The sequence below is a fragment of the Pholis gunnellus genome (assembly GCF_910591455.1).
Source record: "Pholis gunnellus genome assembly, chromosome: 4".
In the NCBI taxonomy this organism is placed as follows: domain Eukaryota; kingdom Metazoa; phylum Chordata; class Actinopteri; order Perciformes; family Pholidae; genus Pholis; species Pholis gunnellus.
Window position 1 is genome coordinate 9,176,203 of NC_136530.1, and position 21,013 is coordinate 9,197,215.

Below are 21,013 nucleotides of genomic sequence, written 5' to 3' on the forward strand. Positions count from 1 at the left end.
TCAGCTTAATAGTCCTCCTTGGTCTTGGGAACCAATTAATTGCAACGTTTTCTGTGGAAGTAAATCTCTTCTGCACATTTTTCATTATTTCGCCATAATGTCACCCAAAAATAGACCTTTAGCCAGAAAAGCTGTATGTGGAATGCAGATTACTCAAAGTACCAAATGGTGCTAGAAAGTGAAACTCGGTTCAGTGGAACACACAATGCTATGGAGCAGAACAAAATGAAATGGAACTGGCCACAAGCTGTAAGGAAGGAATACGTGGTGGGCAGCCACGGTAACTTGCAGGCACGTTGCATCCATCTATCATCTGTCTCCAGACCCTCTGACTCAGTGCTGGAGCTTTCACTCTCAGAACTACTGCTGCGTTTAGATGCAGCGTTGGTCCCTTGATGTGCATCAGTCTGTCAGTCTTTGGTTCCAGGCGGCTGATTGAGAAAAGCGGGGGTGGGGGGTGGTGGAGAGATTTTCCCCTCCATCAGCAGAGATCTGGTCCCCTTTGGCAGACACACTGCCACTCTGCTGCTCACTCCCAGAATGCAGTGTGTGTGTGTGTGTGTTAGCCTGATCCAGAGCTGTGGTTGCAGAGGCAGACAGGGGTACGGGTTCGGTCCTTGCTCTCCTTGTCGGTAGAGAAAGCGGAGGTCTGATTCCATTCGCGACAAGTCAGTTGATCATCTTGGTAGTGATTTTGTTTGCAAATGACTAAATTTGCATTTTACCCAGAACAGTTGAAGCATAAGCATAAGCATAAGCAGAGGCAGTTGCAGTGAACATTACCTGCTTAGAGACCCTCCGAGTCTTTTATGTGAAAATATTTTGTTTTGACGACACTCACCAACTTAAGCAGAAGCTCATAAGATGGCTGACATTAAATAAAATACACTTCAGAAGCTGTAGCATCTCTGAAATGAGTTTCTCTTCACACAGTCTTCCTCTGGTGGTTTCTTCCTGACAAGGCCTTTATATATGGAGTGTAGAATGCTATTTATAGATACGTATAACAAAATGAAGGAATTTCCTCTTTGAAAAATAAGGTTTTATTGGTAGGTTTTTTTAGGTTGGTGGAAAATGTGTGTGTGCGTGTGTGTGTGTGTCCTCAAGCTACAGTGGAGGTCTTCAGGCCCGGGTCACACATTTCGAGGCGATGAGGTCATTGTTTACAGTGCTGAACTGACTCCTGTGTTGCTGGCAGATTGAATGGCTCCAACCTGAAACCATGTGGGAAAGCCGCTGTCCTACTTTAGTTCATTGTACCACTTTTCTCTATTCTATATTCTATTGTATTCTCCTCTATGAATTTTTCCTCCTTTTTGTCTTGAGAATAATGCCGGTAAAGGAGAGATTGCCGTTAATTCTTTCTGCAGTTTGAACACATAAGACCTCTGCCTGCAGAACAGCTCACCAGCTCTGAATGAATGTGTTGTGTATGAACTGGTCCAACAGGTTGATCCTCTGTTGCAAGGTTCTTTTGGTTTCTCTGTTTTCTTTTGCCAGTCGTTGAGCCTATTATTCTTAACGTCTCTGAGCCCTCCTCCGCTGCAGAGAGGTGGATGAAACATTGCAGGCAATATGTTGTTTGTTAATCACAGGGAAGTACGGATCAAGTTTTGCTCGTCCAAGTGTATTCACCAGAAGACTGTTATACTGTATATGTTTGACAAATATATATAAAGCACCATCCATGCTCTTTAAAAAATACAATTTGGCAAGTTGACAACTTTAGAACTGTTGAAGTTAAGAGATACTTAAAGTTACTACAAGAAAGTATCATTAAGAATAACTATAGAAATAGCCAATCATCCGGCTGATGGCCCTGTTTACTTATGTAGGTCATATATTAAAATGAGACTGTTTAATAACCAGTAAAAAGTTCCTCACAGTAACTTGAATAACGGGTTCAACATTTGAGCAGCATAGCATTAATTGCATTATAAGAAAGTAGTGTATTGTCAGTCAAATAGTTTGTTTGTGATTAAAGCTTGACATACAGTTTCAGGATCCTCCAAAGCTTTTTTTCTGACAATATCGAGGTTTCTTGCTCATGCATAAACATGAAAAGCTTTTGATGGAAAGTTGATGTTATTACAGACATGAGATAATACAAAGCCTTTTAATTAAAGCCTCCTAGTTGTTGCAGATTCCTGTTTAACTCCTCTAAGTCCCCAGCCTCCTCCATGCCACTTTGTCTCACCACTTCAGACAGGAAGTTCCTATCATCCGGAACCCTTTTTTTTTAACAGGAAGTAGCTACGACACGGGAAGTAGCAGCAGTGGTTCTCTCCGCTGTTAGCTTCGGGCTTTGAGGGGTGTGGATACCACCAAAGTATTGTATTGTTGTTCAGGAAGTACAGAGGAGTAGCTGACCATTCTGTCTGCTGAGCCATTGTTTATCTCTTTACATATTGGTTGCACCTTTTTATTCCTGTTATATTTGGTCAGGCTGGGGTGGCATTGTGTATGAGTCTGGGAAAAGCTGGCATTACTGAGTTTGAGTCACTGCGTCATGCACACATGTCATTCATTTCACACACACACACACAATATTACAAAGGCCTTACTGTAATCTCTGCAGTCAGAATCATAATGAAGAGTGGAATATGCTGTCCCTTACAGGCCAAATACAGCTGACATGTAGCAGCATGCCCCCAGGCCACTTCAGGGTCTATTCATGGTCCTCTGACCACACCACAAGCTGAGGTTTGATGTGGTACCCATCTAGACATGGGTGGAGCTGCTTGAAATGCCTCCAATCTGGTAAAACACCAGACCACAAGAGGAGCAGAACTGGTGCTAGAACACTTTATTCTGACTTTTCCAACCTCTTACCTCAGACATCTTCATTACTTTACCTTGTATTATGTATGCGTAAAGGGGGGTAGACCAATAATTTAGACGTTTCATAAAACTCTATTTAAATGTCGGTTTCGCCCAAGCAAAGATGTTCTCATTCCAGACAGACAAAACGTGTGAGATCACATAAATACCTTTTTTTTCTTCTTTTTTTTTAAAGATGCAAACTGCTACCGGACAATAGGCAAAGTACTTATGTTTGTCTTTCCCGCCATTTGGTTTGCACTGAGAAGTCTCTGTGACCGAGTGCCACGGTCACATATAGGGCTGATTGTATTGTAAAATGTCAAATACAAAAGTCTTCACAGAGTTACAGCTAAATACAGCAGAAAAGTTATAATTTTGACAGACTTTATTAGTGGACAGTTGCGTAGGTCATGTTGCCATCGCATATTGCAGCCTTATGTGCAGTGGTGGAGTCGGTTATCAGTTGTGACACCGCACATGATGTATACTCTTGATGTTGAAACTCTGTGGTTTGTGATGTTCAGACTAAACACGTCTTAAAAATGAGGATTGCTGAAATTCTCGCACTAGTTTAATAAATCACAAAGTAAGCCGTATGCTCCAGTTTCTCTCTGCTTTCCAGCCTTTGCTAATAATGACCATCTATTACAATCAATCATTGCATACTGAAGCAATTTAAAATAAAAACATCTTGCTTTATTTCCACTATGCTGGCATCCAAGACAAGTTGGTTTGTTCTCCACTGTAGTTTATTTTCTGCTGTGTAGCTGTCATGTGATAACGGGCCTAATACTTTAAATACAAGCTTTATTGTATTGTATTGTATTTAATGAATGTCATCATTTACTGTCTTCTATATGTGAGTCTTTAATTAATTAGGGCTGCAGCTAACAATTGTCATCAATCTGTTGAATATAAAGTAGTAAAAAATGACAATTTCTCAGAGCCCAAAGTAATGACATCATGCTTGTTTTGTTCAGCCAACAGTCCAAAACAAAAGCATTTTTAAATTACGATATATAACAGAGAAAAGCCGCGAATCACACATTTGTGACTAGAACGAGTAAATATTTGGCAAAAATGGCCGATAATTGAATTGTTGTTTTATTTTTTTGATCAGTTAAGATATGCAAATCATTGGCAGTGTGAAAGTGTCATCCAGTATCTCTAAACAATTTTAGTGAACTTCAAGTCACTTCCCTTAAGACAGCGCGCATAGAAGTATTATTTGTTTCTGACCTTCATGCAGTTCAGTATAACCACATTCACTGGAACATTCAGCGTTTATTGAAACGAAGCAGCGGCCCCTCTGAGCGTCATCGACGACGTTATTGTTCGTCAAAAGAATCCATTCTTTGTTGACGACTCGGTTGAGTTAAGCTCAGCGGGTTTAAGTGTAGTTGGTGGGATAGAGTGGCGGCTTGAAGCACAGCCGAGCATAGAGGAGGAACTGTGTAGCGACGCGGTGGCATTCTATCACTGCCAACATCATGTGCTCTTACCAAAGCTTTTTCTCACATTCAGGACAGCAAACAGTGATTATTTTTGCCCCAGTATTGCAGCTACCAGTGATTATACAGTTCATAATATTGTTGCTTGGTTCTCCAGTTTATCTGTAATTGAAAATTATATCAACTTGAAAGAACATGATTAATATATTTGTCGGTAGCTGAGTGAAGTGGAGGTTGATGAATGTTTGCCTGCCGTTGCCCTCTGTGTATGTGGGAACTCTCTTTGTGACGGTTGGACTATTTAGACTCCCTTTGTGCGTGTGTGTGCTGTAGTGAGGTGTCGGTGTCGGGGGGGGCCTTGGCAGCGCCTGTGGAAACGTTAAACTGAAGCTCTTTTGAGCAGCTCACTTTAAAGGACGCAGCAGTGCCTCAGTGTCATCGCAATACGGTCTAGTACCCGAGCACCAGCTGTACGTTTTTACTGATTACAAAAGAGGCGTGTTCAAATTATGCAGAAAATACTTTCAAATTCTGTCAGATCAACACAGAAGTGACGGCTCCGAGTGTAGAAAGTTGTGTCCGAGGAGTCAACAGCACATCTAATTTGTTTTTTCCATGAACGTCTAATCGTGTCCACAACGTCAGACTGTTTCCGTACACAGATTTGTTTGCAGATTTACACAGGACCAAACATAATTACGTAATTTATGCTTTCTCGTCTCTGCCCCCACTTGCTTGTTGAGACAAACGAGTCATAAACTGCACCGTTTTAGGGACACTCCCCTAGTTCGGTTTGCAAGGAGAACTGGGAGTGAGTGAGTGAGTGTGAGTGGGTGGGTGAGTGTGAGTGGGTGAAAGGGCTGAATGGGGATGTGAGACTTCATTCGGCTAAGTCTGGCTCTGTTGAAGTGGAAATCTACAGGGGAGTGGGCTGCCCACAGAGAGGAATCCGCTAAGACAGAATTGTACGTCATGAAACGATCGCTGGATATGCAGACCCGCACCTGCTGAGCCTTCCAGCCAATCAGATCGTTCTGCTCATGGGCATGTTTGAATACGAATGATGCAGTGGCATGTTTAGCATTCCCTCCGTGGTGCAGCGGCCTGGGCCTCGCAGACATTTCCCAGGGTTTTTGTGCTCTTGGCTGCAAGGTTTGTGGAGTCGGGGTGATCGGAGCAGCACTGGTCACAGTGGGCAGTGTTGAGCAGTGAGACACTTTGGAGCATCGGTGCCAAAAACACACTTGCTGACCCTCAAACCTGGAACAGAAATGATGGCATAGTACTCAGTTGGTTGAATTTGTGTACATAAACACTCACACACGCACGCATACAAAAAGAAAGAAAGCGAGAGTGTGGGTGTTTGAGCCCAGTGGGTGGGTGGGTAAGAGTCTTGTCTGAGCTAGTCTAGGTGAGGCTGAAGATGTATAATTCTGGTCACGGATAAGAGACAACTGAGCGTCTATTGCATCATCCATCAACAGGCAACAACTCTTGCCACATACTCCCCCCCCAGTTCTCAAAACTGATTTATATCTAATTGTAGTGCACTGAAAATCAAAGAGTATGAATGCGAAAATTCCAGGTCTACTGAAACAGCGTAAATTAAAATAGGTCAAACGGTTCATCCTAAGGAATCTCAATCCTGTAAGTGTGTGTTTGTGCCCCCGAAGTCCAATCGGCCTCAACATCACTGTATCAAATTCACCCTGCAACTGCTTTGGAAGACACAATGTGGCTCCTATTTAACATGCACTGAGTCAACTTCCCCTGCGGTGGCCTTTTGTTAAGGGTGTGTGTGTGTGTGTGCGTCTATCTGTAACCATGTGAGCATGTGCATCATGATGAAAAGAGAGTGCTATTCTGTTACCGTATCAATGCAGTGAACGGGGCCCCTCAGTGAGGCCTGGTAGCTGGGCTCTGCAGGCCCCTGGCTGGGTTAGCGTTGGTCTGAAGCCTGGAGAGAAACCCACGTCCTCTCTCTGTTTCTGTCTCTGACACGGCTCTACAGAAGACCTGCTGTCCCAACCTCATTTATCATCACCGACCTCTGCTCTCTGTCTCTCTGTCTCTTTTACACACACACACACACACACACACACACACGGGGAAAGTTCTTGTCGGAGGAAGGAGATGGATGGGAAGAGAGTGAGAGGAGGGCAAGAGGGGACGAGTTGCGAATGCTTGCCCCTCCTAAGACCCCCAAAATGCACACACACAGGCACGTATATATTTCCACCCACGTCCGCCATCTCAGCTGCTGTTTAAAATCAAGATTTAATCCCTTGACTATCTAGTTCCTTTGTTATTATTGTTGTTGTTGACTTTAGTAAGGGTGCAAACAATGAGCAGGAAGAAATAAAAAATGTTGGGACAGTGGTGGGTGCAGCTATACAATAAAATCGGCCAGTCAAGCAGTCAAGACTTGAAATCATAAAATCAATCATGATCTGGTCTCCAGACACATCTCTCTGGTCCTAAATTGTAAGCTGTCATCCCGCTCCCTTCTAATTGTTTGAATTGTTAACTTCTACATATGATCCAGTTAACTCATGGGTTCATTTGACGAAATGTTGAAGAAATGCATCCAAAGTGATGTTGCATTAATCTTGAGGAGTTGTTAGTTGATGTATTTGTTTTTGACTTCATACGCTGACACTTAACTTTGTGTTTCTGTCTTCTTCTGTTGTCTCTGTCAGGCCTTTGGGAACGCCAAGACGGCCCACAACAACAACTCCAGCCGCTTTGGTAAATTCATCCAGGTGAATTACCTGGAAAGTGGAGTAGTTAGAGGGTGAGTAACAGCGGGTGCATGCGTTTGTATTTTTGTGTGTGTGTGTGTGTGTGTGTGTGTGTGTGTGTGTGTGTGTGTGTGTTTGTGTGTTTCTTTTGCAACTAACCACAAGCCCTCAGACCAGGTTTAATCAAACCATGTTACCTTAATCTGCAGTGAAACACCATACAGGGACATGTAAACCATGGTTTCTGTATCCTCTTCCTGTAGCGCGTCAGGGTCTTCCACTTCTCTATAGCCCGATAGCTTCCTCTTCGCTCTTTTCTGGCTGGTCATGTGGATCCTCCTCTGTGCAGTGTGTGTGCGCGCGCGTGCGCGCGTGCGTGCGTGCGTGCGCGTGCGCGTGCGCGTGCGCGTGTGCGTGTGCGTGTGTGTGTGTGTGGACTGAAACTTTCAACCACCAGCATGTCCTTCCTTTATCTCAGCAGTCAGACTGTTCGGGAGCTGTATCAGAGTCTGGTCAGCTGTGTCACTTCCTCATCAAGAGAAGGGAACAGCTGCTCAATACAGTGTCTTTAAAAAAAAGATGTCATGTACAATATTCAGGCTAATGGGATAAGATTTCTTACACTGATGCAAGCGTTTCATAATAGAAATAGAATTTGATTTGAAACATGGCGAAAGCTGCTCAGCTCCACAGTAAGTGGGCATCCCCAACCTGATTATCTCCTAATGGCACCCGGTCTCATCACGCTCTATTGAATTGCTTCCTCGGAGAAAGGTCTGTAATCCAATCAGTAGAGTTGATTTTAGCTGGCTGATGCTTTTCTGTTCGACACAGTGAACCCTCTTGCTAAAAAAAAAAACATAAATGTAGTCGACCTAAAACGCCTTCCGTAGTTCACCATCACCGTACACGTGCTGCTTCACACCAGTAAAGTATCGGAGCAGCATCACCGCTCAGCTCTCTAGTCCTAACAAAGGCTGCCTGTCTGTCTCTCCATCTCCAGTGGGAGCCATTCAGACAGTCAATAGAGGAGATTAACAAAGGGAAGGCTGCTGTTCTGCTACGCTCTGCCTTCTGAGTGGACCCACTAACTGACAGACGGGGATGCTGTTTTTCTCTCTGAGTCTTTGGGGGTCTCTGACCGACTAATCTCTCTCACTGGGATCTGAGCAGAGCAATGAAAAGAAAAGGGAGGAGGTGTGCCAGTGAAAGATGTCTGAGCATGAACATACTGTATGTATTTTTAGATATTTGGTATGTGCTGACAGATGTACTGTATAGCCAGTATGTTGGCCTGTACTTTTCTGAAAAGGCTGTAGCCCTTAATGTTCAGAACCCCGTCTGAAAATACGTTTACAAACATACTGTAACAGACATAATGTAGATATGACAGCCGATGAGTACAACTGCTCTGTTTTCTGGAATGCATCCTGGAATGGGTTGAGGTGTGAGACAGGTTCACGGAATCAAATTACCTCCACATCTACAGAAACATTTGAAATACAGGACACGTGTACAAGCACTTCAGAGGCCTAATTTTGGGGTATTTCATAGATAGATGTTCATAGATCATCATTGCGTGTTAAAAGGGAATGAAAATGAATATTTTCCCATCATAAGTTGAGCTCAAATAGTGTTTGCGGGTGTGACCATGACATTGACACCTACAACAAATCACACAGCAACATTTATTACAACATGTTAGAAGTTTTTTTTTCCATAGAAGTTGCAGTGCAGACTATTCTGAGAAAAACAGAACTCAAACTATCAGATATGTTGAGTCGATCTATGAAGCTGGTCCCAGTTAAGCTTTCTATAGTTGTGGCTGCAGATGAACACAACTGTGTTTCTCACAGCACGGCTCTATTCTTGGTGTGCCGTGAGGACTGGCGTCAGTGTTTTTGCCTGGCTAAAGAAGAAACAACTGTTACTTATAAAATTTGATTTAGACAACTTTACGGCCTTGGCCTGACGCGGTGCGTAAATACCGCTGCTTTTAGTGCACATCTCGTGACTGCAGTGGTCTGAAAGCATACCTCTACCCCCGCAGTAGCCTTTCAGTCTCCATATCCATCTAGAGTATACTATAAAATAAAATAAATTAATGTCAAAGCTGTCTGTTCGGCGATGTGGCAGTGTGTGTGTGCTGCTATGTGATGTGCTACAATCCATCTGACCGTATCTGAACGCTTTGTTCACTCTTTGATTGTTCCGACCATCTGTCCTCACTGCTCCTCCCCTCATTTTGTATTACCAGCCCACTTTCACATATGACCTGAAAACACACACACACACACACACACACACACACACACACACACACGGGCAGAGCTAAGTGACCTTTTGTGTTAAGTGATTCATCCTCGTTGTTTTTCTTCTTCCCCTTTGTCTTCGTCCTCGTCCTCTCTGTCTTGCAGGGCCGTGGTGGAGAAGTATCTGCTGGAGAAGTCTCGTCTGGTCTCCAGAGAGAATAACGAGAGGTGAGGAGGGACGGGAGGGGTCTCGACCCTTCACCCCCACTGACCTTAATGGGGCCCTCTGTACAAACATGGGAAGCCTCTGATGGTCTGATATGAAGTTCAGCCGAAGGCTCCCGTCTTTGACTTTGGATGTCCATCTGCCTAAACACTTACACACCCACATACGTCTTCTCAAATATTTAGGCCTCTAGACTGTGATTTTGGCGACCTGAGTTCCTGGTAATGTACTAGCTTTAGCTGTGTGTCCATAGTGATCTTAATCATTTTACCCAATTATTTTTGGACACTTCGTAGGACTTTGAATGAAGCAATGATGGATCGTGTTGATATAGTTTGGTGACGTGCCCTTCAGTGAGTTTGGGTTGTGTGAGTTAAGATTAACTGTGCCATACAAACAGGAAAAGAAACTTTCACTTTCCTATCCTCACTCACTCGTCGCTCACTCTTCCGTCAAGCCATGCGAGCCTTTGTTGCTCACCGTGACATTCACTAGAGACTCGACCGCATGTCTGTTGCTACTTGTGTGATTGATATACAAACGGATATTTAGGCTTTGGTTATTGAGAAGAACAGTCGGAGTGTGAAAATCCTCCACTGTCCTTTTACATTGAAGTAGTTTATATTACTGAGGAATGAGTCAAAAGGATTTTTTATCTGCCCCAGTTAATCAATGTTACGTCAATGAAACAAATGACAAGCCTGACTTTAATAAGAATCTTTCCACAGTGACTACAGATACAGCAACACTTTAACCACGGTGTGGTATTGATTCAACACAGGAAGGCCTTTTCTAACACAAGTCATGTTTTATGATGTCCTTTTTAGATTCATACTGATAGAGATACAGACGAGCACTCTAGTCTTTAAAACCACAACCTGTCACTGAGCAGCTCAGCTTAAGCAGTTGATGCCTTGTGTATAAAAGTGTACTGTAGCTGTTGTAAATGAGAAGAGCGTTACACATTCAGGTTTCCTGTCCAGATTTTCCCCGGCTAGTTATGGAAAATGTAGTCCAGCCTCCGTATCCTCAGCCGCACAGTGTACTGTTAACCACCGAGCCTACAGTTGCTGTTGACGGTGCATCTTGCCTGTCTAGTCCGGGTGCGACTCCACTCTATGATGTAATTGTTTCTTAGGGATACGTGTGGAAACTCATTACTTCTGTGTACTTTAACAACAACGCTTTGTTGCCTATCCACCAACCTGCCCACTGATAGCATGAGTGGAAAACTAATATCAATCCAGCCATTGTCTTCTTTCTATTAGCGTTTTACAATGTGCTCACTTTTGGTTTATTATCCCCCTGATTGTGCCCATAATAAAGCTCTCATCCACTGATAACCGCTTACCGGGTAATAAAACAAACAAATGATGTATGCATAAAATAATGAATTTATCCTTTTGAAGAGCAGTTTAGAAACAATAACTTGGTGCGAGTACAGTTTGTGTGTAGTACAGGCTTCAAGGAAGATGTGTTGTTTTTACAGGAACTACCACGTGTTTTACTACCTGTTGTTGGGAGCTTCAGAGGAGGAGAGGAAGGAGTTCAAGCTACTGCCGCCTGAAGACTACTTCTACCTCAAGCAGGTACAGTGCTGCTCCCCTGTCCCATTACATCCAGCAGTTTATTGTCTTTACATTCGATATAAACAGCAAAAAATATCTTCATTCACTGTTATTCTACCTTGTTCTATCTGCCCAACCTTTGTAAATAACCTTTGGATTGGGTTAAGGAAGTACAACCTGTTGTTGTGGGTGATTAGACCTTTAAGGAAACACTGTAATTCACTTTGAGCGGGCCCTGTATTCACGAAGACTGTCAAGCCTTCTGAATAAGCTGCTGTATACACTTCCAGCTCACTGCGCAAATGTGCACTGCATCTTAATGAAGCAGTCTTTGTTCTCACACTCGTTTTTTTTTTTTATTCCTCACCCTCCTCTTCATTTACCTCTTTCCTTCACCTGTCTGTCCATGCTGTGTTCTCATCTCCATGCACCCCCACTGACTGTACGTCTTGTCTTGTAGCAAAACTTTAAGATAGAAGATGAGGAAGACCTGCGACATGACTTTGAAAGGCTGCAGCAGGCAATGGAGATGGTTGGCTTCCTTCCTGCCACCAAGAAACAGTAAGTGAATCATGTTCATATGTATAAGAGACATAATGTTCTTCCAGACATGTTGAAGGGATTGTTTTGCAAATCTACCCTTAAGCATTTTTCCACTCAGTCCTGAAAACGGAGGTTATTTTTGTCTAAGCGTTGACTCACATTACCAAAAATATAAATGACAACAAAGAGACTGTTTAGAACACCAACCGCACAATAATAGCTGCATCTAATTGGCTAATGTATCCGTTTTATTAGAAACAGTATGCGGATGCAGCCCCATACAATGCTTCTATTCTGTTATTGATCATAAATAGAAGAGCATGTGAAGCACTGTTCCTGCATTTGTCATGCGACTGCATTGTCACTTTCGGCTTACGCAATTTTTGTGACTGTGTTGCAGGATCTTTTCAGTGCTTTCGGCCATCTTGTATCTGGGCAACGTGACCTACAGGAGTAAGTCGACGGGCCGAGACGAGGGTTTGGATGTGGGACCGCCAGAGGTCCTGGCTACGCTGTCTGACCTGCTGAAGGTAACGTATGCGTTTCTCTCTTTTGTGACTCCATTCTTTACTTGTCTGTGACTGTCAGCATTAACCTGTGTGGGTTCCCTCTCAGGTTAAAGAGGAGCTGCTGGTGGAGGCGCTGACGAAGAGGAAAACGGTGACGGTCAACGACAAGCTGATCCTCTCCTACAGCCACTCTGAGGTAGGCACCAGCCATGAAGACATCTCTGTAACCTGTTATCACTATAATAGTGTCCAGCCGTACACTAATAGGTGGCCTTGTGCGTCTGCTTCTTCCTTCCTTACTGATACCACACAAACAGTGTTCCTGTCAGCCCTTTACTGTTCTCCTTTTCTCTGCTTTCTTTTCTAAATAAAGCCCTCATTGAGACTTCTGTTGTAATATATTCTGTTTCCAAAGCACACTATGACATGCAGTGGTGGGAGTAACTAAGTTAGCTCAAGTACTGTACTATAGTACCATTTGCTGCTACTTGTACTTCCGCTACATCTCAGAGGAAATATTTCCTCTTTTAAATTAATTATGACGTAATATTATAGATTTAAATTTCCCTGGGGGATATTCACAAGCTACCCAGCAGTATATGAACTAAATAAATTCAAAGCATCACTAATATAATCCAATAATATAATATATTTATTTATAATAATACTGTTATTTTGAAATGTGCCGCAAATAAAGACGCGTGACGGATTATTTCTCCACTGTGGCATTGCTACTTTTACTTTAGTAAAAGATCTGAGTACTTCTACGGCACCTTTGCAGCTGTTCTTTTAGGTTTATTGAAGTTTTTGTTCCAATACTCATTATCCTCATTACTCTTTCTCCCATCAGGCTATCACAGCCAGAGACTCCATGGCCAAATCTCTGTACAGCGCCTTGTTTGACTGGATCGTCCTCCGCATCAATCACGCACTGCTGAACAAGAAAGATATGGAGGAATCTGTCCCAGTAAGACACACACACACACACACACACACACACACACACACACACACACACACACACATTGTGCAAAATAAAGATTCCCTCTGCTTGCATACCTGAAGGAACTTCATTTAATGCAACAGAAGAACACTCTACGTCATTAAATGCTATAAATATTGTTGTATTTGGATTGATGGTGATTGGTACGCATTCCCCGTCCTTCTCCTCACTGGTGTTTGTTTGGTCCTCTTTTCCAGTGTTTGTCCATCGGTGTCCTGGACATTTTTGGGTTTGAGGACTTTGAGACCAACAGCTTTGAGCAGTTCTGTATCAACTATGCAAACGAGCAGCTGCAGTATTACTTCAACCATCACATCTTCAATCTGGAGCAGGTGAGTGGTCATGTTTTTTTGGCCTCCCCCCAAATCTTTCTATATGATGCACCTAACTACTCACCATCAAAAGATTCCAAACGTACGATTCCCTTCCCTGCTCTGTGTTTATAATAATGACTACTTGCATGGTGACTCATCCAAACATTTTCTCTCTGAAGGGAGGAAAGGTTACGTGCTAGTTCATGCTAGTTTATCCTATCCTTCACAGCAACAGGAATACGAAGTTTAATTTATTGTCAAAATATTTATTATTTAGCCAAACTTGACTTGGAAAACAGTATACTTCTGCATATTTAGCCAACACGTATAAGAATTACATCTGTTCTGTATCTCATTTTATTTGAGACCAAAAGTTTAAATAATTCAGGTCTTAAGATTATTGGTGAAATTGTCCAACTTCCTAACGTGACTCGATTTCATCGAAGAGATTATTCACCAAAATGTTCTGTTCTTCCTCAACCAGGAGGAGTACCAAGCAGAGGGAATCACCTGGCACAACATCGACTACACAGACAATGTGGGCTGTATCCATCTGATCAGCAAGAAGCCCACTGGCCTGCTTTACCTGCTGGATGAGGAGAGCAAGTAAGAACAGCTACAGACGATTCGCACCATTTCAATCGTGTCTCGTGGCTGAGAGTAGGAATGAACTTTAGTTTCATTCAGTTGAAGCTGTATATATAAAGACAATTCTTCACCTATTTCTATTAATCTTCATTCCCCTTTTCCTCTCTCTGTGCTGTGCTCCAGCTTTCCCCATGCCACAGATGAGACATTACTAGCCAAATTCAAGCAACAGCACCAGGGGAACAATTACTTTGTCTCCACGCCAGTCATGGAGCCTGCCTTTGTCATTCGACACTTTGCTGGGAAAGTTAAATATCAAATCAAGGTAAGGAGGACGGACAGAGAAGACGAGGTAACCCAAGCAAAAGGGTTTAAATTATCCCTATTTACACTTGAGTGTGACGAGACCGATGCGTTTGTGTGCTGATGGTGCCGTTTTTTAACGTCCTTGGATCTTTTGACCTCACCAGGATTTCCGTGAGAAGAACACAGACCACATGCGTCCAGACATTGTGGCGTTGCTGCGGAGTAGTGACCGCGCCTATGTGCGGCAACTCATCGGCATGGACCCGGTGGCCATGTTTCGATGGGGCATCCTGCGCGCCACCATCAGAGGCATTGCTGCTTTTAATGTAGCTGGCCGCTCCTGGGCCGCCAAAACTTCAGGTACGTTATTGGTGTGACAGTTTGTAGTTGACAGCTAGAAGGGCCATCGGAGAGAGTGCAGACTTCCACCAAATAAAACGAGGTTATTGTTATGGCAGAAGTTCTGTTTGTTATGCTAAAACAAAGACTAATATTCATAGAACACAAAAGTAGAGTGGTTTCTTTATAGGTAGATGTATTATAGTACATTTACAAATGTTTCACACACAAGCTGCCTTCCCTCCTCTTGTGCAGCTTATACCACAGCTTCAGAGCAATGCAGTTTCTCTGCTCTGTAATTAGCCTCTCAGGTCAGCACAGAGAGGAACATGGAGAAACGTGAGGCTCCGGGAGATTAAGATATTTTCCGTGCAATTCTCAATCCTCCGGACTATTTTGGTGTCCTCAGGCATAGCCCATTGACGTAGGAGCATTTTTTTGTGGCTTAACAAGATTAAATAAGATTAATACAAACAACAAAAACTGTATAACTCTGTTTGAAAGCCTTCTCGTGATGAATACATTGTTTCACTTGTTGATAAATCCATATTAATTGTGTTTTTTTGGGGGGGGGTTTTAGGTGTTGTCCGTCCAATCTCCAGAACTCCTTTAGGGGAGCTTCAGCGATCCAATGCCCCGATAGACAGAATGTACAAGTAAGTAACGTACATAATTAAATACAAGGCTTTCAAACTTGTCTGGTCTGTGTTGGGTTTGGACTGGTTTTCCAACTGTCGGGTCTGTTTCCTCTGGAGGAATCTGTCTGCTATAGTACCTGTGGACATATTTCCTGTTTGATGCTCCTTGTTGAAGGTGAAGGAAATGATTCAAATGGTTAGTGAACTGTGGACCTCCACATTTATCCTGTGGTGCTGGATGAGATGAGGAAGAACAACGTCAGACACGTAGAATCACAGTCTTTTTTTTTTTTTTTTACGTCACCCCGTCGGATGAATCCTCCTTCACCTCAGCTCAGTCACCCATATCCTCTCCACCTTTTGGTGACCCCACTGTGTGCGGTTCTCTCCTCTCCCCTCCACAGACGAGCGTCTATGCTCGATTTCTACTTTGATCACTCAGAGGAGCGCCCACTAGAGGCCTTTGAAGACATCTTTGCTAGCTATGAGAGTAAGAAGTAAGTGAATTTGGTGGACAGGAAAAGGGAATGAAGAAATGAGGCCATGCAGGAAGGAAATGTGTTTTGGGAAATAGAAACCGGTTTGCTCCATTTTCAGAGTTTGCTCCCATCTGAAAAAACATCAGGATCTTTTTTTTTTAGCTATTTAATAGAGTTGAATCCAAACCAATGAATAAAATGGGTTTTTATCATAGATGGTCCAGCTTGTGATGAATTTCAGTCCACTGATATAACACAGTAGTGCAGCACAGTTGCCCTTTACCTTGCATTCCCTCTTATCCCTCACCATCTTTTACTGTAGCTGTGATAATCTCGCTCCTTCCTCACGTTTATTATTCTTGCTATAGAGCATAGGAAGGTCTTTGTACGGGCCCACTCTTATTAGCCACCCGGATTACTTGCATCAGCTGTGGAGCTTAGGAAGCACACACGCATTCATACACATACAGAGGCCCCAAGACTAATGGACTAAAATAATTAGGGGAGCTTTCTCAAAATGGAACCAAACGATGGAGAATATTTTTAGATCGTCTGGCCCTCTGAATCTTGACCCTATACCTCCTGCTTTTAGATCTAAAAATACTGGGATCTGTAAACACGGAGGTGTAGAAGGTCAAATTCATTGTGACTCATTTGCAGTATATGTTGCCCATTCCTTCACTGCCTGACCTCTGTTTTCATGGTAAGTATAGAAAAGTATTGCATGGACAAGCCCTGGGACACAGAAAAGATTCCATATTAACCTCACCAGACCCAGTGCCCAGGACCATGAATCAAACAGTCTCACCAATAACAACTTACAGTCACACAGCCAGTAACAACCCCAGCATGGAAACAGACGGCCAAGCACACCAAACGTCAGCTCAGCTCTGCATGTTAACTACCACAGTGGCAGAGACAGGGTGTGAATACAGCCCCTACGTGCCCCAATCGCTCTCTCTCATTGTGTCTGTTTTTCTGTTCTTAAAAGGGATATGGCAGCATGGTTGGGTGGTCCAGAGTCTGTCTTGTGGTTTCCGTGCACATATTCATGAACAGTGGAAGACTACATGTTGTGGCTTATTCGTCATGGATGAACAGAGCATGAAGTTCCTCTTTCTATCAGACCCCCAGCTATGCTGCAGTCAGTTCTGTGCTCTTGTCTTTGGTAACTGTGGCGGTGTGTTTTCTTCTAAGGTGTCCTGAAAGTGGTGTTCTGTCACGCCCCACTTTCTGTTTATTTTTTTCCTTTTCCTTCCTCCTTTTGTCGGTTTGTCCAATCTTTTTCCCCTCCCTCCTCCCCGTACTCCCCCTATCATTCCCTCGCCACACTGGGCGTGTGTGTGTGTGTGTGGTGTGATCAGAGACATGCATGCAGAGATCATCAGCTCCATTAAGAACTTGCCGTTGGATGGTGAGGACCCTCGGAAGCTGCTGCAGTCCTGGGGTCGCCTCCGCTTCCCTCGACACGTCCTCCAGTGAGTCTGCAGACAGACCTGGCGTCAGCTCGTATCCAGACCAACACAGTCTAGTTAACTCAGGCAGAACATGCTCCTATTAAAGCTTTGTTTCCCGCCAAGAACAATGTAGACTATTCTCAACTCATTTTGACCAACCATGTTTAAACCAGTTTAACATAACCAGCCATACATAGTTATAGCTGTCACATTTATACCCACTTTTCCCAATGGATCATTAACGTTTTGGGATCTAACCTAATGCAAACGTCACACACACTCCTGCTTCATCGACATTACACTATTCGCTCTGTTCGTAGACGCTACCTAGTTTTCATGAAGGCTAAAGCTGAAATGCCTTGAATACCTTCGTTCATTTCTGCATGAGCATCATCAGAAGACTGTGCTGGCATGTGAGGTCTAATGGAGCATCTTGTGAAAGTGTGTCCGAGCAGCATGTTAGAATTTACAGAAGGTTTCTGCAGTCTTAGCCTGAACATGAATTTAGAGCCCTTTTATGTGCTGAGGACAGCAAGAGAGCATGTCTGTCTGTGTATGTTGAGCCTCTGCTGAGCTGATTGTTTAGCGTTACATCCCATCTCCAGCAGCAAACTCCCTCCTCCTCCTCTCTGTCATCCTCACCCTCTCACTCATTCAAGCCATCATTCATCCCGTCTTCCAGGTGCGACCCTGGACGTCATCACCACTGACTGCGCATGAAGAAGTCAACCTTCCGTACTAACCCGGCTTCACACGTTCCCATCTATCACGCCTTAAACGCTCCAGTCCCTCTAACTCTCTCTGCATCTTCTTTGTCCCCTTTTTCACAGGAAAAACAAGAACACCAAACAGAGGCAGGTCATCCCCAAGGTAAACCCGAGTAACGACGAAAGACCCCAATTTCAGGGGTGGATAAGGAGAACATACTGTTAAAGTTAAACCATCATTGTATTAGTATTCTATAGATTGTGTTTGAGTAGGGAATTCATTTATTGTATTACTGCTGTGCAGAGTTTGCTGGATTCTCGGTCTCTGAAGTTCATTGTGAGCCTGACGCTGCAGGATCGCACCACCAAGTCTCTGCTCCAAATGCACAAGAAGAAGAAGCCCCCCAGCATCAGTGCCCAGTTCCAGGTAACATCCCCTACAACAGTATGCACGTTACACACACAAACCAGCCAAACACACCCTCCATGAGCAGTCCTGAACATTCATCAAACCCCTTTCTGTGCTTTCCTCAGACCTCTCTGACCAAACTCTTGGAGACTCTGAACAGAGCAGAGCCTTTCTTCATTCGTTGCATCCGCTCCAATGCTGAGAAGGTAAGACTTTGGTGTTATTAGTAATTTGTACTTTAATATCTCCTGTTCAAATCTATGGTCTCTTTATGAGTACTGAAGTTTTTCTTCCAGCATAAAGACACTATAACAGAGGAAATGTCGTAAACTGTTGCAGTGTAATCACACTTCATAAACCTCTATGAAATGAGCGTCTTTGCTCTTTTGCATAATTATTATTTTTAAACGGAAATCAAAACAATATGATAATTATTGAATTTGTAACTATGTATATCGAAATAGTGAGAGAATAAGTGAATGTGCTTCTTGTGTCCTTGCATATGAGCAGAAGGAGATGTATCTGGATGAGGCCTTGGTGGTTCAGCAGCTGCGATACACAGGAATGCTGGAAACTGTTCGCATTAGGAGGTCAGGCTACGGAGCCAAGTACACATTCCAGGTACAGTAAAGTTCCTCCTCTAGGTTTTGAACCACAAAAGTCTATTTGTTTCTTATTTGTGTCATCTTTGCTGTCTTGTCCCTGCAGGAGTTCATAGAGCAGTTCAGAGTTTTGCTGCCAAAGAATGCCGCCGCCTCTAAAGAGGACATCGCAGCGCTGCTGGAGAAGAAGATGGGCCTGGACCCCACCACGTACCAGATAGGCAAAACTAAGGTACAGCACTAAACTCTTATCATTGCATCAGAGTTTTATTCTTTTAGTGCACCTTATAAACCCCCTTTTTGTCTGCGTTTGCACCTGTTCCCTTCTGTGCATGTAAATTCTGGTGTGTTCTCTATGTTCAGGTGTTCCTAAAGGAGCTGGAGCGACAGCAGCTGCAGGACACACTCCACAAGGATGTAATGCATAAGATCATCTTCCTCCAGCGCTGGTTCAGAGGTCGCCTGCAGAGGAAAGAGTTTCTGGACATGAGACAAGCAGCCATCTTGATTCAGGTAAACACAGATTTCTTTTGAGGTTATCAGGTCGGTTTATTCATTTTGTATGTTGTGTTCCCATTTTTATATTTAGGAGAAAAACATAGTATGATACTGATCCTGTCCTGTTGTCTGTCCTGCTTAGCGTTCATGGCGCAGGTACTGCAAAGAGGAGCGCAGGCAACGTGCAGCCGCTCTGATCCAGGCTGTGTGGAGAGGGCACAGACAAAGATCAGAGAACCACCGCCAAAGACAAGGCGCTACCAAAATACAAGCCCTGGTCAGAGGACACTCGGCACGCAGAAGGTAACAGTTCAGAACAAGTCAGCTGGACCACAGATGGACAGGCGATGCTATCGATTTTTGTGGTCCGTCACATTGGTGTTTTCTGTATTACAGGTGCCACTCCATCCGTGAGGAAAAACAGAGAAAGGAGGAGGAGGAAAAAGAAGAAAAAGAAGCTCTGAAGAGGGCAGAAGAAGAGGAAAGAAGGAAGAGAGAAGAAGAGGAGGAGGCTAGGAGAAGAGCAGAGGAGGAGGAAGAAAGGAGGAGGATGGAGGAAGAAGCAGCGAGGAGAAAGGCAGAAGAGGCGGAAGCGAGGAGGAGAGCAGAGGAAGAAGAGGCTGCCAGAAAAGTGCAGGAAGCACAGAAAATGAGAGAAGAGGCTGAGAAAAGACTGGCAAGTGAGCCTCAAACAAGAGAGGATCCAGATATAGAGCTGGTCACAGAGGAGATGCTGGATGACATCCTCCCTGTCCAGGAGGCAGAGGAGGAAGGAGAAGTTAATACAAGCTCACATACAGAGGAGGACCAGGGCAAAGATGAAGAGCTGGAGGATGAAGATGAGGAATTGGATTTGGAGACAAACGGTACCCTGGCTGAGGCTGGAACTCAGCTGGATGACAAAGAAGATGATGAGGATTTAGGACAGTCGGATTCAAAACTTCCCTTTGGTGGGGTCACCTCCAACGCACTTGCATCTCCAGGTGAGGCTCCCAACAATACCTCCGCACCTTCCAATGAAAAGAGAGAACGAGCTCCAGCTATTGGCAGGGGCCAGTCATCCAGGAGCCAGGAGAAGAGAGAGCAGAGGAGACGAAGAGGGCTGGAGCACAACCAGAGAGAGACTGAACGAGCCGCCTCCTCTTCCTCCACCTCAGCCAGCAGCAAGGATCAAACGTCCCCGCCGAAGAGCAAAAATCAGGAGCCCGCGAAGCCAAAAGAGCGGGCGGACAGCAAGGAGCTGGACCAGTACATCTTTGTGTCTTGGAAAATGAAAGAAGACAAAGGCGGGAAGAAGGAGGCAAAACCGTCTCCTCCTTCTGCCGGTCCTGTTCGTCCCACTTCGTTACCCCTGCACACCGCTGACACTGACAGAAACGGTTTAGGGGATGGCGTCGGAGCAACAAACCTGCAACGCCGTCCTGGGGCGATTAAGGAGAAGCCGGAGAAGTGGAAGGGGAGGAGAAGTAATGGAGAATACCCTGACAGCACCAGCCCTTCTCCACCTCACAACAGGGAGGAAAGGAGGAAAAAGCAAACCCTGTAGGTCTTCTGTTCTGG

At 44.1% G+C, this 21,013-nt stretch overlaps 1 protein-coding gene across 2 annotated transcripts in view; it reads left to right on the forward strand.

The window, feature by feature from the left end:
- Positions 1 to 21,013, forward strand: part of LOC306694719 (myosin IXB) — a 50,115-nt gene that overhangs the window by 20,676 nt on the left and 8,426 nt on the right. For both annotated transcript variants that reach the window (XM_079157690.1, XM_079157691.1), the window contains exons 5-25: positions 6,974 to 7,068; positions 9,433 to 9,495; positions 10,983 to 11,082; positions 11,522 to 11,622; positions 12,005 to 12,134; positions 12,220 to 12,309; positions 12,964 to 13,080; positions 13,314 to 13,448; positions 13,915 to 14,036; positions 14,202 to 14,343; positions 14,489 to 14,684; positions 15,244 to 15,319; positions 17,145 to 17,258; positions 18,068 to 18,107; positions 18,249 to 18,371; positions 18,479 to 18,559; positions 18,864 to 18,974; positions 19,062 to 19,187; positions 19,319 to 19,468; positions 19,596 to 19,756; positions 19,850 to 20,995. In XM_079157690.1, coding sequence (XP_079013816.1) covers positions 6,974 to 7,068; positions 9,433 to 9,495; positions 10,983 to 11,082; positions 11,522 to 11,622; positions 12,005 to 12,134; positions 12,220 to 12,309; positions 12,964 to 13,080; positions 13,314 to 13,448; positions 13,915 to 14,036; positions 14,202 to 14,343; positions 14,489 to 14,684; positions 15,244 to 15,319; positions 17,145 to 17,258; positions 18,068 to 18,107; positions 18,249 to 18,371; positions 18,479 to 18,559; positions 18,864 to 18,974; positions 19,062 to 19,187; positions 19,319 to 19,468; positions 19,596 to 19,756; positions 19,850 to 20,995 — 3,419 coding nt within the window. The remainder of the gene's footprint in view (positions 1 to 6,973; positions 7,069 to 9,432; positions 9,496 to 10,982; positions 11,083 to 11,521; positions 11,623 to 12,004; positions 12,135 to 12,219; positions 12,310 to 12,963; positions 13,081 to 13,313; positions 13,449 to 13,914; positions 14,037 to 14,201; positions 14,344 to 14,488; positions 14,685 to 15,243; positions 15,320 to 17,144; positions 17,259 to 18,067; positions 18,108 to 18,248; positions 18,372 to 18,478; positions 18,560 to 18,863; positions 18,975 to 19,061; positions 19,188 to 19,318; positions 19,469 to 19,595; positions 19,757 to 19,849; positions 20,996 to 21,013) is intronic.